We start from the raw sequence: 14037 nt of genomic DNA, 5'->3' as shown, positions 1-14037 counted from the left end.
TCATACAGCAAATCCCTTGCAATGTCCAGCTGTCACTTTGTTACGAGCAGCTGAAAGCCAAACAAATTGAGAGTCTTACCTCGACGAGGTGTGGAGTTGGATTGAATCCACACAGGTTGCACACTTGCTGGTGGCACTGTGTGCAGGTGTTGTAGTTGGGTTGCTCTGCTGTGTTGCCGATGTTGAGGCCTGTCTTGCAGAGAGGACAAGAAGCTTTAGGTTTAGAGGCTTCCGGGGAAGCGTGCTGTTGTTGCTGCTGAGCAGGGCCTCGAGGCCCTTGGTGTGCGGGCTGGGGTCCTGAGGGTTTACTCGCCGCAGGCCCTGGTTTGGGCGCCGTTTTGGGTGGCGGTTGTTGGGGTTGAGTAGTCTCAGATATGAGAGTGCTGGCTTGGTTAAGAAGAGAAGCACCAAAACCAAACAACTTCCCAAAAGTCTGCTCTGGAGGCGGCGGCTGCCGCGAAGGGGAGCTCCCTGCACTGCGAGTCTGATCCTGGCGGGGGTGCTGGGGATGGTGGGCGGGAGAGTTGTGGGACAGATCAGGCTGAGATGGGGCCTTGGCCATGCCGGGGAGAGCCACTGCCCCTGGAGGGAGTCTCACTTGTTGCTGACCCGGGCCACCAGGACCTGTCTGTCTGGTAGGACCAGAAGCTGGAGGGTGGGCGTGTCCTGGAGGATGGGCCTGAGGATGAGCCTGCGCTGGATGATGGGCCTGCGCTGGATGATGGGCCTGCGCTGGAGGATGGGCCTGCGCTGGAGGATGGGCCTGCGCTGGATGATGGGCCTGCGCTGGAGGGTGGGCCTGTGCTGGAGGGTGGGCCTGCGCTGGATGATGGGCCTGCGCTGGAGGGTGGGCCTGTGCTGGATGATGGGCCTGCGCTGGAGGGTGGGCCTGCGCTGGAGGGTGGGCCTGCGCTGGAGGGTGGGTCTGCACTGGAGGGTGGGCCTGCACTGGAGGGTGGGCCTGCGCTGGAGGGTGGGCCTGCGCTGGATGCTGCGTCTGAGGGGTGGGCTGTGTTTGGGGTGTAGGCTGAGTTGAAGGATCAGGCTTGAGTTCTGGTTTGGCTGCATGAGAAGGAGAGTGTATCTGTTGCTGACTCTTGGAGCGTGGTGTGGTCATGTCCATCCCCAACGCTCTCTGCATCTGACAGTTCAGACACAGCCACTCCTGTACCTGTGAATGACAAAGATGAAAAACAATAACAATTAGTTCAAATCTTAATATTTTAGTCAATAAATGACTTTGGGTTTTAAAGAAACAGTCAAACATATTCGGAAAGATTTTTTTTATTTGCTTTCAAAAAAGTGTTGGATAGAAAAACGTATTACACACTTTACATCTGAAACTCATAAAAGGAATTGTGTTAGCAGTGAGTTACAGGTGTGATAAAAGGCAGATTATGAGAGAGCCAGCTGTTTTCATCCTTTCTTTAGTTTAGTACAAAGCTAACCACCTGCTGATGGCAGCTTTATATTTATTGTGCAAACATTCTAATTCTATCCAAATAAGAATGTTACTCTCTGCAAGAAAGCAAATACTTTTCAAAAAAACAAGCTAAAAACAGTTAAACTGACAGGGCTATTGTAAATGATAAGAATTGTAAATAATGAATTAAAAAATATATATATATACAAAATATATATATACAAAAAATATATATAAAAAAGTTTATCTCATATTCTCCCATTGGCTCAGTTAATGCCCCACTTCCTGTTCACTGTCCAAAGATATTAAAGTAACATGAACTAAAATCTCTAAACTGCCTCTCGGTGTGAATGTGAACACGAGTGTGTTGATCTGTTTATGTGACGGACTGGCCCCCCCACTTCCCCTCATCCAATACAAGCTGGGATGGCCTCCAGCCTGCTCTGCATAGGAAACATTGTGTATAGAAAATGATTGAATGCAGGAATAATTATGAGTGATGTATAATATCTCATTGAGGAAGGATTTAAGCTCCCCGTGCCTTGACATGGAAATGTATGGGTAAACATAATTTACCCATAGAAAATTTTTTTAGGAAATGTACGTGACAGATGGGGTGAACTCTGGACTTCCTCAATAAATCATGGACGCCCTGATTTGGTATCTTCTCTGGCATCTTCTGTGTGTATCTTGCCTTTTTGCTTTCTCTTACATCCCCACTCATTATACACCATGTTCCCTTTCTCATTAAAATCCTCCCCTGTTTCTCCTCGTGTTCCACCTGCTGTTGTCATTTCATTTATGTCTTTACCTCTCCTATCTTTTGCTCCCTATAGGAGTGCAAGAAGGTAAAAGTCAGAAAGAGGGATAGCACATATGCGTGATAATTGGCATCCTGGTGCTTTGACAGCTGCCACACTATTGTAGCTGTCTTGGATTCATGGTCATTACATAATGCCCTAAGCATTATAAATGCACTGAGAGAAAGGTTGTGAACAGGTTGGTGGTCCAGGGCACAATAGGCGTGGTAGGAGGTCCAGCCGTCGGCTTTTTTCCTTATACCTTTGGGGGGAAATTCCCTCTTACTCCAGTGGATACAAAAAGATTTTGGTTCAGCTTCAGCAGGTGCCGAGCCAAGGACTGGAAATGCAGGAAGATCTCTTCACTTCTGCTCGCTGAGGAATCAAATGTCTCTGCAAGCCTGTGGCCACGGGAGACTGAGTCATAAACAAGCTCACAAACAACTCACACTCAAACACACAAGCACACACACACACACACCAATCTATGAGGTGCTATGCATATATGATCCAAACTTTAGAAATGACTTTATACTCATACTCAAACCATTACTTACGTAAACAATAAAACATAAATACTAAAAGGTCCTCTAAATATGTTTGGCTTTAGTATTCTTCATTGTAAACTGATTACAATCTGAAATCTGCCCCTTGTTACATATGCATGCAAGCTAGTGTGGTCGTTTCACAGTTTAGCTACAGTGGTGTGAGTCACTAAACCTAAAGTGTAGTATTCCTTCACAAAATGCCAAACGCTGACTCACTGCTGCGATATGACTTCTGGTTGAGCGAGAAACTCTGCTAAAGCAGTTACTTAACCCAAGCTGATAACACCTAATTCTGCTGTCAGCTGATAATCTGCCACTCCGTGTATCTTCATTAGTCATTAGCGATTATTTGCCATTTGAAATAGAAGAAAAATTGAAATGTGGGAAATCATTTAGAGGGCTGGAACCAGACTCATTTTGTATAAAAACTGGTTTTGCATTAACAGGCCATTACTGGAGAACTATGAAGCATGGAAACGTGTCTACTATCGCCTGATGTCTTGATACCAAAGAGGATTCATTTGTTTTTGTGGGATCTAATTGTTTCATTTATCTATTAGTAAATCATCAGATCCTGTTCATTAAATGATCATATCATCAGGATTTTACAAATCAAATGTTTAAGGCTGGCAGAAATTGTTGTTGTATTTAGTGAAATTAGAATTAGAATACCTCATTTGAATATGTTCATTCAAATAAATAAGAAACCCTATTTGAGATTGGTGGTGTCTCTGCCATCATGCTGCAGGGATTCTCTTGCTTATTCCCAGTGTGTGTGTGTGTGTGTGTGTGTGTGTGTGTGTGTGTGTGTGTGTGTGTGTGTGTGTGTGTGTGTGTGTGTGTGTGTGTGTGTGTGTGTGTGTGTGTGTGTGTGTGTGTGTGTGTGTGTGTGTGTGTGTGTGTGTGTTCTCCTACTGGTGAGCGTGATACATTTTACGCCCCAACAGATGTGTGACTTTACCATAAGAATCGACAAAAACGATTTCCTTTCTTTAAATGATACGACCACGCCAAACAGTTTAATGTCTGTGCTGCTCTCATCCTATATCTTTGCTCAGGCCACATTGGTATAATGAGAGGAACAGGGACATTTTCAATGGCAGTCTCCTTGCAGACAATCCAGAAAGAGACCCCTCCTTAGACGCAGCCTCTAACAGAGGCCAATCATGTACAAGGAACCTGTGGCAGCTTTTTATTCAAAAATGCCCTGTTCACTGCTTAAAAATGTTAGTAACCACTTTGCTTGCCTTTTAATATTTCTCACTCAAGTCATTCAGTCAGTCAGTCAGTCAGTCAGTCAGTCAGTCAGTCAGTCACAGGCTCAGCAGCAGCTCAGCCTCTCGTTAAACCTCATTATAAGGAGTGACAAGGCTATGGTTTTAACTGTCGATCAGGAAAGTTGAGAAGCTGGGAGCAGGTTTCAACCCCGGGGACAATCAGCGTAACGTGGACAGTGAAAACAACCCTTGAGAAACACAACAACATCCAACACTGGACATCTAATCAGTGATTCTCAAGTAGGAACTCCTCTTTCCGTAATAGTAATTGTCCTTGATTTATTTTCCTTCCGAATTACAGTCAGGCTAATCATATAGGCCCATTTAGTGAGAAAACAAACCCGAAAAAAAACAAAAAAAAAGCAACTGCAGGGAAGGCAAGCAGCTATTTATCAATGTCATTGTGTCTCTGCTTGCCTCTGCCTCATCTCTCCATCTCATCCCTCTCTGCATCCCCCTTGTTATGAGGCAATCATGTGGATCTTTATGAAATCTGATCTGTATCAGCAAAAAACAGACGCACTGCACACTCCGTCTCCTGCCCTCCTTCTCGCACAGCTCTCTGTTGCAACCCTCCATCTTGTTCTCCTTCACCAATCATTATTTTCCTTCTTATCTTTATCTCTCGAATCACACCCCTCCCTCTAACGCTCTTCTTCCATCTCCATCTCAAGAATACATTTTTGATGGCTCGCATCCGGCCTTGCTTTCATACATGGATCCAATGCCTGCCTTAGCTTGTTAAATGTGTCTGTGCGCGTGCGTGCGTGCGTGCGTGCGTGCGTGTGTGTGTGTACCATGATACACGACAAAGGTCATAAGCAGGGACCGGAGCCCACTGTTCTGCGAGAACTCGCCGTTTTCCAACAGGATGCTCGAGCAACGTGGCTTCATGAAGAACAACAACATGCTGCCAGAAATAGAACCTTTTAGCAGCAAGGGCCCACCGAGACTTGGATATGGATCAAATAATGAGAGCAAAGCATCCTTGGCAACAAACACAAGCACACATATATTTACATGATGAATTTTATGCTGATTTATGTACCATCTGATACTCTTCATTGTATCAACTTGGACTACCGCCTAAGATTATTTTAAATGAGCGGTGAATTTCGAGGGTATTTTTTAGTGTATATAAGTAAAAAAAAGGTTTCACAATCACAATTTCCTAAAGCCCAACCTGATGTTTTTTTAAATTGTATTTAATTTGTTTAACCCTTAGATGCACGAGTGACTGGACCCTACACTCGTCCATAAGTGGGTCAAAAAGAACCCGTATTAGAATAATATGTGTTTTTATGCCATTTTGTGTGGTGTTCGGGTCAAAGTGACCCGATTTCCATTTTCAATGAATAAAAAAAAATATAAGGATATTTTCGTTCAACCTGAAACTCAATGGCCGGGGCTTATTTATTGTGAAGGACATGTGGAATTGTTTTTATTTTTTTCCACTTATGAAAAATTGCCCACCCGCATTTATGTCCTTCATAAGAGGTTCGGGTCAATCTGACCCGGATACAATACCAGGACAGACAGACAGAGAAAAACACACAGAAACACACACACACACACGCACGCACGCACGCGTGCACGCGTGCACGCACGCACACACACACACACACACACACACACACACACACACACAAACTAAAGACACACACACACAATCATATGCACAGAGAAGCTGTTTGATCCTGTTTTCCCTTGATCTTTACCCTTTGTGTGTACACAAAACTATCCTAGAACATTCTAAACATTTTAGATCTTCCAGAAATCTATAAACATTTTAAATGTTCTCGCACTGTCCCCCTCGCACCTGCACGCTGGAGGAGGGACTAAACAGAGACATAACCTCACATTACAGTGTAGTGCAGAACTACAATTATCTACCAGCAAAATGGCCAAAAGATATTCTGCTCAGAGCCTTGGAGCTAATAATGGATGAGAGTGAGTGGAATGCATTAGAAGAACACGGTGAAGTGGAACAGGAAGACATTTCTGAAGATGAGGATAATGTGGAGGTAAACTCAGAATTTGACAGCAAATTGGAAGATGAACTTGACTCAGAGCCAGCTGCTGGAAGACCCCCACAGCCAGCCGCTGAAGGACCCCCACAGCCAGCCGCAAGAAGACCCCCACAGTCAGCTTCTGAAAGACCCCCTGTGGACCCTCAAAGGACTCAAAGACACAGACTACATGCAGCAACTGCAACAAGTACAGCTATACACACGAAGAAGTTCTGCACATCATGTGTTTCCTAAACGACTTGACATTGACTCACATGATGTTCTGCAGCGTCACTTCATCAATATAGTTTTCGGATATACTGTATTTTATGAATAGTGACTGTTAATTGTTTTTATTTGCTTTGTGTTTATATCTGTTCTATGTAATTTATATGGAAGTTTCATTCCCTCTATTTCACAGCCAAATACTTTTGGATGTGTGGTTCTTGTGTTCCAATTGCTGATAAATTGCTTTATTTCCTTCAGGGCTTTGATTATTATGACAGATTAAAAATAATAAACATTAATGAAAAAAAATTTCATTTACATGTGTCCTAGAAAAGCATGAGCAAAATGTAAACCTAGTTTTTATTACAGTGTATTTTTTTTAACATAAATTAAATTTTTAATCACAAAAAACGATGGACACTTCCATTGTTAAATTTGATCTAGCAAAGAGTATATTAAAAAAACTAATCATATATTTCATTTATATTGTTGGGGAATGAGTTAAAGACAATATATATAAGGAATTGTGCACGTTGAATTTGGTTCTATATTTTTTTTAAACCCTGAAATATGACCCGAACATTACCAAAGGGTGCGAAATGTGAACATAACACAAGGGTTAAGAAAAATCACTTGTATAATATTTAGTATTATATTTTGGTTCACACTAGAAATATTTTATGTTTTTTTTTTTACATTTTGAAAAAATACGTTTTCCCATAGGATTCCATAGAAATGCATGCGGGTAATTTTTTAAGCTTGCCGGCGGGCGTGTCTGAAACTCGACCAACAACCAATCACATGAATCTCCCGCCCCTGACACACAAGCAGCGGTTTGATTGGCTAGAGCTTGTACTGGCCATAGACTGTATATATAAAGGTACTGGCATATGATTCGATTGGCTGACGCTTCTGCCGAGGCTTCAAAAGTTGAACATTGCTCAACTTTTGCAGCAAGCCACGCCAGCAAAGCTCCGCTTCGCTTCCCACAATGCAGTTCGGTGAAAAGTGACGTCACCCCATTCAAAGTGAATAGTGAAGCTTTCAACGCACGCCGCTGTGTGGACGGGCCGTTATGGAAGCTTGGTGTAGTAATACAAAAACTACAATTTCTTAAAATGTAAATAAAAAATTTGAATGGCATGATATCCAAAACATGTTTTTTGAGCTGGAATATGAAATGATAAAAAAAATTGAATTACAAAGATACTTCAAGAAAACCACCTCACCGGGTCAAAAAAGACCCACTTATGCATCTAAGGGTTTTAACAAAAGTTTGGTTTCCAAAAAAAAAAAAGCTTTTGGAAACTGTGTTGGGATTTTAGATGGAGGTGCAGAGTTACCCATGTGTTGCTGCCCAGTTTGTTGACTGGAGTGAGACATCATGCATTCCATCATTCCCTAGGAAATCTGAGTACAGAACACCTCAAGACAAAATCAAACTTTCACCGAACAAGAACGCAGGCAAAAGAGGAAGCTCGGTCTGTAAGATCACAATGCATCATCACCGTGCGCACAGCAGCTGAGCACTGCAGTTTGAGGATGCTTAGAATGCAGCGGTTTATCAATGCCTATAGTCAAATGGGCCGGAAGACATTGATATTCCTTACAATGCCTCTCCTTCCCTCTTCCTGTCAATGTGTCTCTTTCTGATCTACAGGTCAGTGCTACAAATAACTACACAAGCACAATCCCAATAAAACACATCTGATTTTCTCCTAAACATTGTCAAGCAGCGTGAAAAGACAAGTAGAAATGATACATTTTCCATTCATGCTGTTTGTTGTGCTGTCGCAGCATCAGGCACCGCAGGGAGCCACAGTGTTCCTGAGGATGCTGGAAAGTAGTGCAGAGTGGAAGTGTGGAACATTATATCTTGGTATATGGTACAGGAGATGTACACAATGCAATGAACACCTACGCAGTGTAATGCAAATCAATTATTTATTGTTTAATTTACTGCAAAGTAAATGCTGCTACCTAGGGCTGCCTTCTTTTTCACGATTGGTCGACTTATTAGTCATTTGTATTTATTGTGTTAATGCTAAATGTTATATTTTCAAGAAACCTAGGATTTCAAGTGGTGCTTTTGCAGGTTTACTGGTGGAGAAAATCAGTTTTACAGATCTGTCAATTAAATCAACTTATCAGGCATTGTTTATATTCTAATATACATTTTTTTAACCACCATATTTTCACCATGTTGCAGAAAGTAAGCTCTCCATGAGTTTATTCAGTGTTATTGTGTTTAACTAAGTAAACAAAATAAAACATAAAAAGACACAGGTGGACCATCTGAATCCAATCAGACTGAAAGGGGTAATGGTTGCTGTTATTTGCTGCTGAAAAGCAGAGCACAATGGACTATAGCACACCGGGATATTAAATGCAAAGGGTTACAGGAGAATAATCAAACCTGCCTCCTAGATTTACTCTCTGGCAGTTCTCTTTCCAAAATATTTTGGTATATGCAAAATTGAGCTAGATTCCTGACCCAGTTCACACTGTTTGTCCACTGAACGCCCCAGTCTGCCATCACAAAGGGGTGCACTGTGCATAACGCTGTCACAAAAACCCTGACATCTTTCTATATTTTGATTTAATATATTTAACTTACAGTTTGAGTGAGAAGTTCGTCGTCTCACATTTATATTCAATGTTTTAAAGCTAATTGGATTCAAATAAAAATAAATGTAAACACAGTGAGTACTCTAATGTAAATCTAGCATACTTGTAAGGAAAAATAGGAGTCATGTAAGAAGTCCAAATGTTCAGGTTTTCATAATATGTGCATGCTTTCAGAGTAAAAATAATCAAACCTTTTTAACATAAATATATACGTAAAATCCATGTGAATATAGGATCGAATAGGTAATATATATATATTTGAAATACTGGATCATGTGTTTCATCGAGGGATTTATTTGTATTCCTATGTGCCACGGCCTCAGTTTCTAACTAATTACAAATGACGCACACAGGCAGGCTGACTCTTGTTGGTGGGAAACCAAGAATGAAAATACGGCTCACTTTGTCCTCACAAATAATTAAACGGCTAATTTTTCTGCAAAACCTTTGATGAATAGCAGTTGGCCTCAAAAAGAAAAGGATTAAACTTCCATTCAGAATATATATTTTGTTTACAGGCAGATTCAAGGCAGAAGACAGACAGTAACCTCCCCCCAACACATCAGAGACTGCACTGACCCCCCCACTTTCAAAACACTGACCAAGACACACCTCTTCAGACTGGCTTTTAATCTGTGAATTATGCTGTGTTGCTGTTTTAATAACTTTTAAATGTTATTTTATCATGTTCTTATAAATTTTTTAATTCTATTTTATCATGTTTTATCACCACTGTAAAGCGTCTTTGAGCACCTGGAAAAGCGCTTCGAAATGAAATGTATTATTATTATTATTATTATTAACCTCAACCCTAAAGAAACATACCATTTTACCAAAGCCTTCTTCCTCAAGGACCCATGCTTTTTCCCAAATTTGAAACATTTCAACCTTTCTGTGAGAGGAAAATCACCAGATATCCCATCCTGATTGTCTTCATGCATCACATACTGTATATATCAGCCATTCTGTCCTTTGCTAAAATGTAACTTCACACAAGTAAAGCCCATGAAAGTATTGGTGAGCGATCGATACAACAACCTAGGGTCTTCAACTTTGCTAGATCTGAATGTCGTGGAATCTGCGGTGCCAGAAGACGCAGAGTTAGAGGTGGATTAGAAATGTCTGATACTAAACATTGAATACATTTGAGGGGATTAGGAACCAGGCTCTTGCTCCCTTGAGGCGTAATGGATTTATCCTTCAATGATATGACAACATTCTTTTTGTTAATATTTATTTCTATTTTTTTTCATATATTATTTGATAACCCTCTAAAGATATTAGACAACTCATAATTTTGTGTTAATGTGGTCACATAAAGAATATGCATGCAATAAAACTCAAGGAACTCTCACTTTGTAGCAAGCACTAAAGTCTTGAAGAGTTTAAGTTCAACCATAGATCAATAATGTACCTCAGACACTTACAACCTTGACTATCAAGTTGCTTTCAAAAACCCTTTGAAATAATGACGGTTCACTTCTGATGCTATGGACAGCTCGTTCTCCCAGGTTGGTGTTAGCAGCTTGAGAAAATTAACTTTGGGCAACGTTAACATCCAAGTCAGCTAAAGCACCAGCGTCTCTATCGGAGATACTAAGTAGTGTCGTACGTGAAGCCTGCATCCCACAGCTGGGCATTTGCAGGAAGGAGAGGGCTGAAGCGTTGATTAACTGGCTGACAGAATGACTCACAGTAGATTCTAGTCACGGCTAAATACATACTGTACTTTTACAAAAAGAGTGCAAGTGGAAAATTATTTATGGACTACACTCAATTCAATGTATACAACCTTAAAGCTGCACCTTGGGAGCACAACTGTAAACACATAGTTTGGCATCATATCACCTAATTATACCTTAAGTTGTTGTGGCAAACATTTAAAGGTGGAGTAGGTAAGTTTGAGAAACCGGCTCGATATACACTTTTTGTTATATTCCATGGAATGCTCTTAACATCCCGATAGCAATGAATATCAAGTTAAGTGCTTTGACAACAAATCCATTAAAAAACGTCATCTGTGGAAGCAGTAGTACTGTAAAAAGCACGACCAATCATTTTAGCCGGGCCGGCTAAAATAACTGGATGGCCTACCTGCCTGTCAGCCTCGTGCCCTCATTGGTCATGTGCGCGTTCGTGTGTGTTGGAGGAGGGGCTCTGTAAGGAAGTGGCAGATTTGTTCTGGCTGTGTATTTTCAAATCGTAGCGCACTCGAGCTGATTTATCCAAAATTACCTACCCCACCTTTAAGCAAACTGATGCCGAAGAACACGTCGAGTAGACACAGAACAACATTTGCATTATGTCGAATAGCATGTCTGGCCACATGTCAAATGTAGGTCTAACGTGCACTCTACCTCTTTAGCTGCTAAACGCTCCACTATGTTCACCAGCTAGACATTATTAAAGTTGCGGACCATTCAAGCAAAACCAATTAGCTGAAAGACGCTAAAATGCTCTGCACATCTGAGGAGAACGGCTGAGTCGGCTGAGAACTATTACAATATTTAAAAAAAAAGATAAATAAATAAAGCTTGAACAACAACATACGAATTTGTTTTTGGACTGAAGTTTATAATGTTTGAATGTAAAATAGTGTATGTTGGAGTAAAAAAAACAGTGACCACATAACTGATATAAATGTATTTTGATCGGGGAGGCAGATATATAAAAAGAGTATTTTGTGTGGGAGCATTTGCTGAAAACTAGTCTTGTTTAGTGTGTGGGATTTCTGGATAAAAGAAGCAGTTCGAAGGCACTTTTCAAAGAAAACTAATAAGAAGTTCAACTCGTTTTTTAATCCATCTGCAGTGTGCTTTTGCAATGCATATGCCTTCATCATGGAGAAGCAAATCAAACTGCAAAGAGAAACACTTTCTTCTCAAAATTGCCCCAGAATATTTCTTTGATTTATTTTTGTATTGGGGCTGAATCATTTAGTGTTGCAACGCGTGAATACTCTTATAGTTCATTTATGATGATGCCTTTGCTCTTTTATTCTGTATCCCTCTGTTTCTGTCTTCTACGTCATCCGCACCGAACGCACAAGATGACATGTTTGATTGCTTGCACGTTCAGAGCCAACATGTCTAAATAAATCTCGTCAACTCAGGTTTACTGACAGCCCTTTAACATACTGTGGCACAACACCCATTGCTCATTGTTTACATCTCTATAAATTGCATTCCCTTATTCAAGTAGTTTAACACGGCATCAACTTGTATTTCAACATCTGTTGTCATTGCTCACACAATGTTACATGATTCTGTTACATGACAAATCCCGCTGTGAATCGCCTTCTTGCTAAATGTAAAAAAGGGGGAAATTCTTTTTATCGAATTTATACTTTTGATGCAAAGCTGGAGATTCATTTGGGACTTTGTGGTGAATAAGCATAATGTAAAATATCCAAAAATGGAAATCGCCCTCGGTTATGAACATTTTAATCAGCACTGCCATCGTTCTGTCATTTGAAGGGAAATCCTCTTCAGTAACAGATTTTGCTCATTTTATCTCTGTAATCCGGCACAGTTCAATCAGTGTCTGTAAACTATTTGTAATGCAGCTGACAAAGGGAACTGAGCCCTTGTTTTAATCAGGAGACAATCATTCAACTGATTTCAATAGGATACTGTCGTTATTAAAAAATGCAACAGGTGATTTTTCACAAAAAACAAGTGTAATCCTTAAAAATCCTGAAAGTCTGTCTCCACGCAAAACAACATCTGATCCTGCTTAGAACAGACACTTTCACTTCAACTTTCTTAGCTTGCTTCTCTCTTCTTGTCCTCACCATCAGAGTGACTTTAATTATCGTCACCTTGATCAGCAACAATGTGGCCATCATCAGTTTCACTGCTGAGTGATAAGGCTGTGTTTGATCTGCTGCAGTGAGGCAAGAGCCCAATCCATGCTAAGTAGGTTATGGGGGTAAATCTTCAGGTCTCCAGAGGCTGAACGCTTTCCCTCAGAGTCTCTCTCCCTGCCAGCATCTGACAAAAAGGCTGAGCTGAAAAAAAAAAGATAAAATCCACCTCCGCCGTTCCCTGTACTGCCATGCTCCCTTTCACTCCCTGCCACGATCTATCCTCTGCAGTCTGTCTCCGCTTTGGTCCGCGCTATTCTTTCTAGTCCTTACATCTACTGCAACCTTGCAAAGTCTCCACTCTTATACACAGCCTGCATACAAACACACACTTACATACAAATGCATGCATCCACAACACATTTTTTAACATGTGCTCCCTAAATCCTGGTATTAACTCAGTCTACAGTTGCTCTGATAGCCTGGAGGCCAGCTTAACTGACATTGCATCGTGGCTACAATTTGCAACATGACTCACTGGAGTTGATGTGAAACTTTGTGACACAGCCGCACTTGAGTCACAGTAACTGAAGCATAGACTAATTCAAATTAGAGAAGTCATTTATTTTAGGATGAAGGCAAGAGCTACATATTAATGGTGATGACTGTTTAGGTGCATGTGAATGATTGTGAACGATGGGAGGATGTGGTGCGTTTGGCTGCGTTATAAAAAGCTTTGTTTTGGAGAGGCTCTGGGCATGATTTGGACGCTCACTAGTGCCTGACAGGAAGGAAGGATGGATAGAGCTTTGTTTAAGGGTTGTGTGCATTGACTATGAACATCAGCGAGAGAAGAACATAACCCTTGCTTTAAGATGAGGTCCTACAATTCATTACAGCTATTATGAATTGTCCAATATGTTACTGGGCACAACACTGTGTGATAATCATTCATTCTGGGTTTAAAGATCATGAGCTAACCACATCATGAAACACTTCATCAATCAAGGTAAACAATGGCTCGAGTTAAAGGTTCACAGCTCTCAATCAACGTGAGACTAACTTACATCCAGCTCAGTTCCAGTTGGCGCGAGCCAGCCTGCGAGCCAGTCACAGCCGACAATAGTCATCAACGACATTACTCACAAATGTCAATAAGAAAATAATTACCACTGAACAAGTGAAACCAAACTGAAGCACCTGAATCCCCCACAATAAACAACATCCTTTTAAATGTACACTTGCTTTGAGAGACCTTCCTGTTCATATGAAGATGCTTTATAATATATAAGGTAGGCTCTGACGTCATTTTTTCTCAT

General features: G+C 41.0%; 1 protein-coding gene across 3 annotated transcripts in view; it reads right to left on the bottom strand.

Annotated features, from left to right (window-relative positions):
- The window catches only part of bsnb (bassoon (presynaptic cytomatrix protein) b), a 64605-nt gene that overhangs the window by 38807 nt on the left and 11761 nt on the right, over window positions 1-14037 (bottom strand). For 2 of the 3 annotated variants that reach the window (XM_034083045.1, XM_034083043.1), the window contains exon 3: window positions 80-1171. In XM_034083045.1, the coding sequence (XP_033938936.1) occupies window positions 80-1171 (1092 nt within the window). Of the gene's footprint in view, window positions 1-79; window positions 1172-14037 lie in introns of those variants that run through there. The other variant, XM_034083047.2, reaches the window with a different exon arrangement.

The sequence above is a fragment of the Pseudochaenichthys georgianus genome, chromosome 5, assembly GCF_902827115.2.
Source record: "Pseudochaenichthys georgianus chromosome 5, fPseGeo1.2, whole genome shotgun sequence".
Taxonomy (NCBI): Eukaryota; Metazoa; Chordata; class Actinopteri; order Perciformes; family Channichthyidae; genus Pseudochaenichthys; species Pseudochaenichthys georgianus.
Note: the sequence above shows the minus strand (reverse complement) of the source record. Positions and strands in the feature narration are given on the sequence as shown.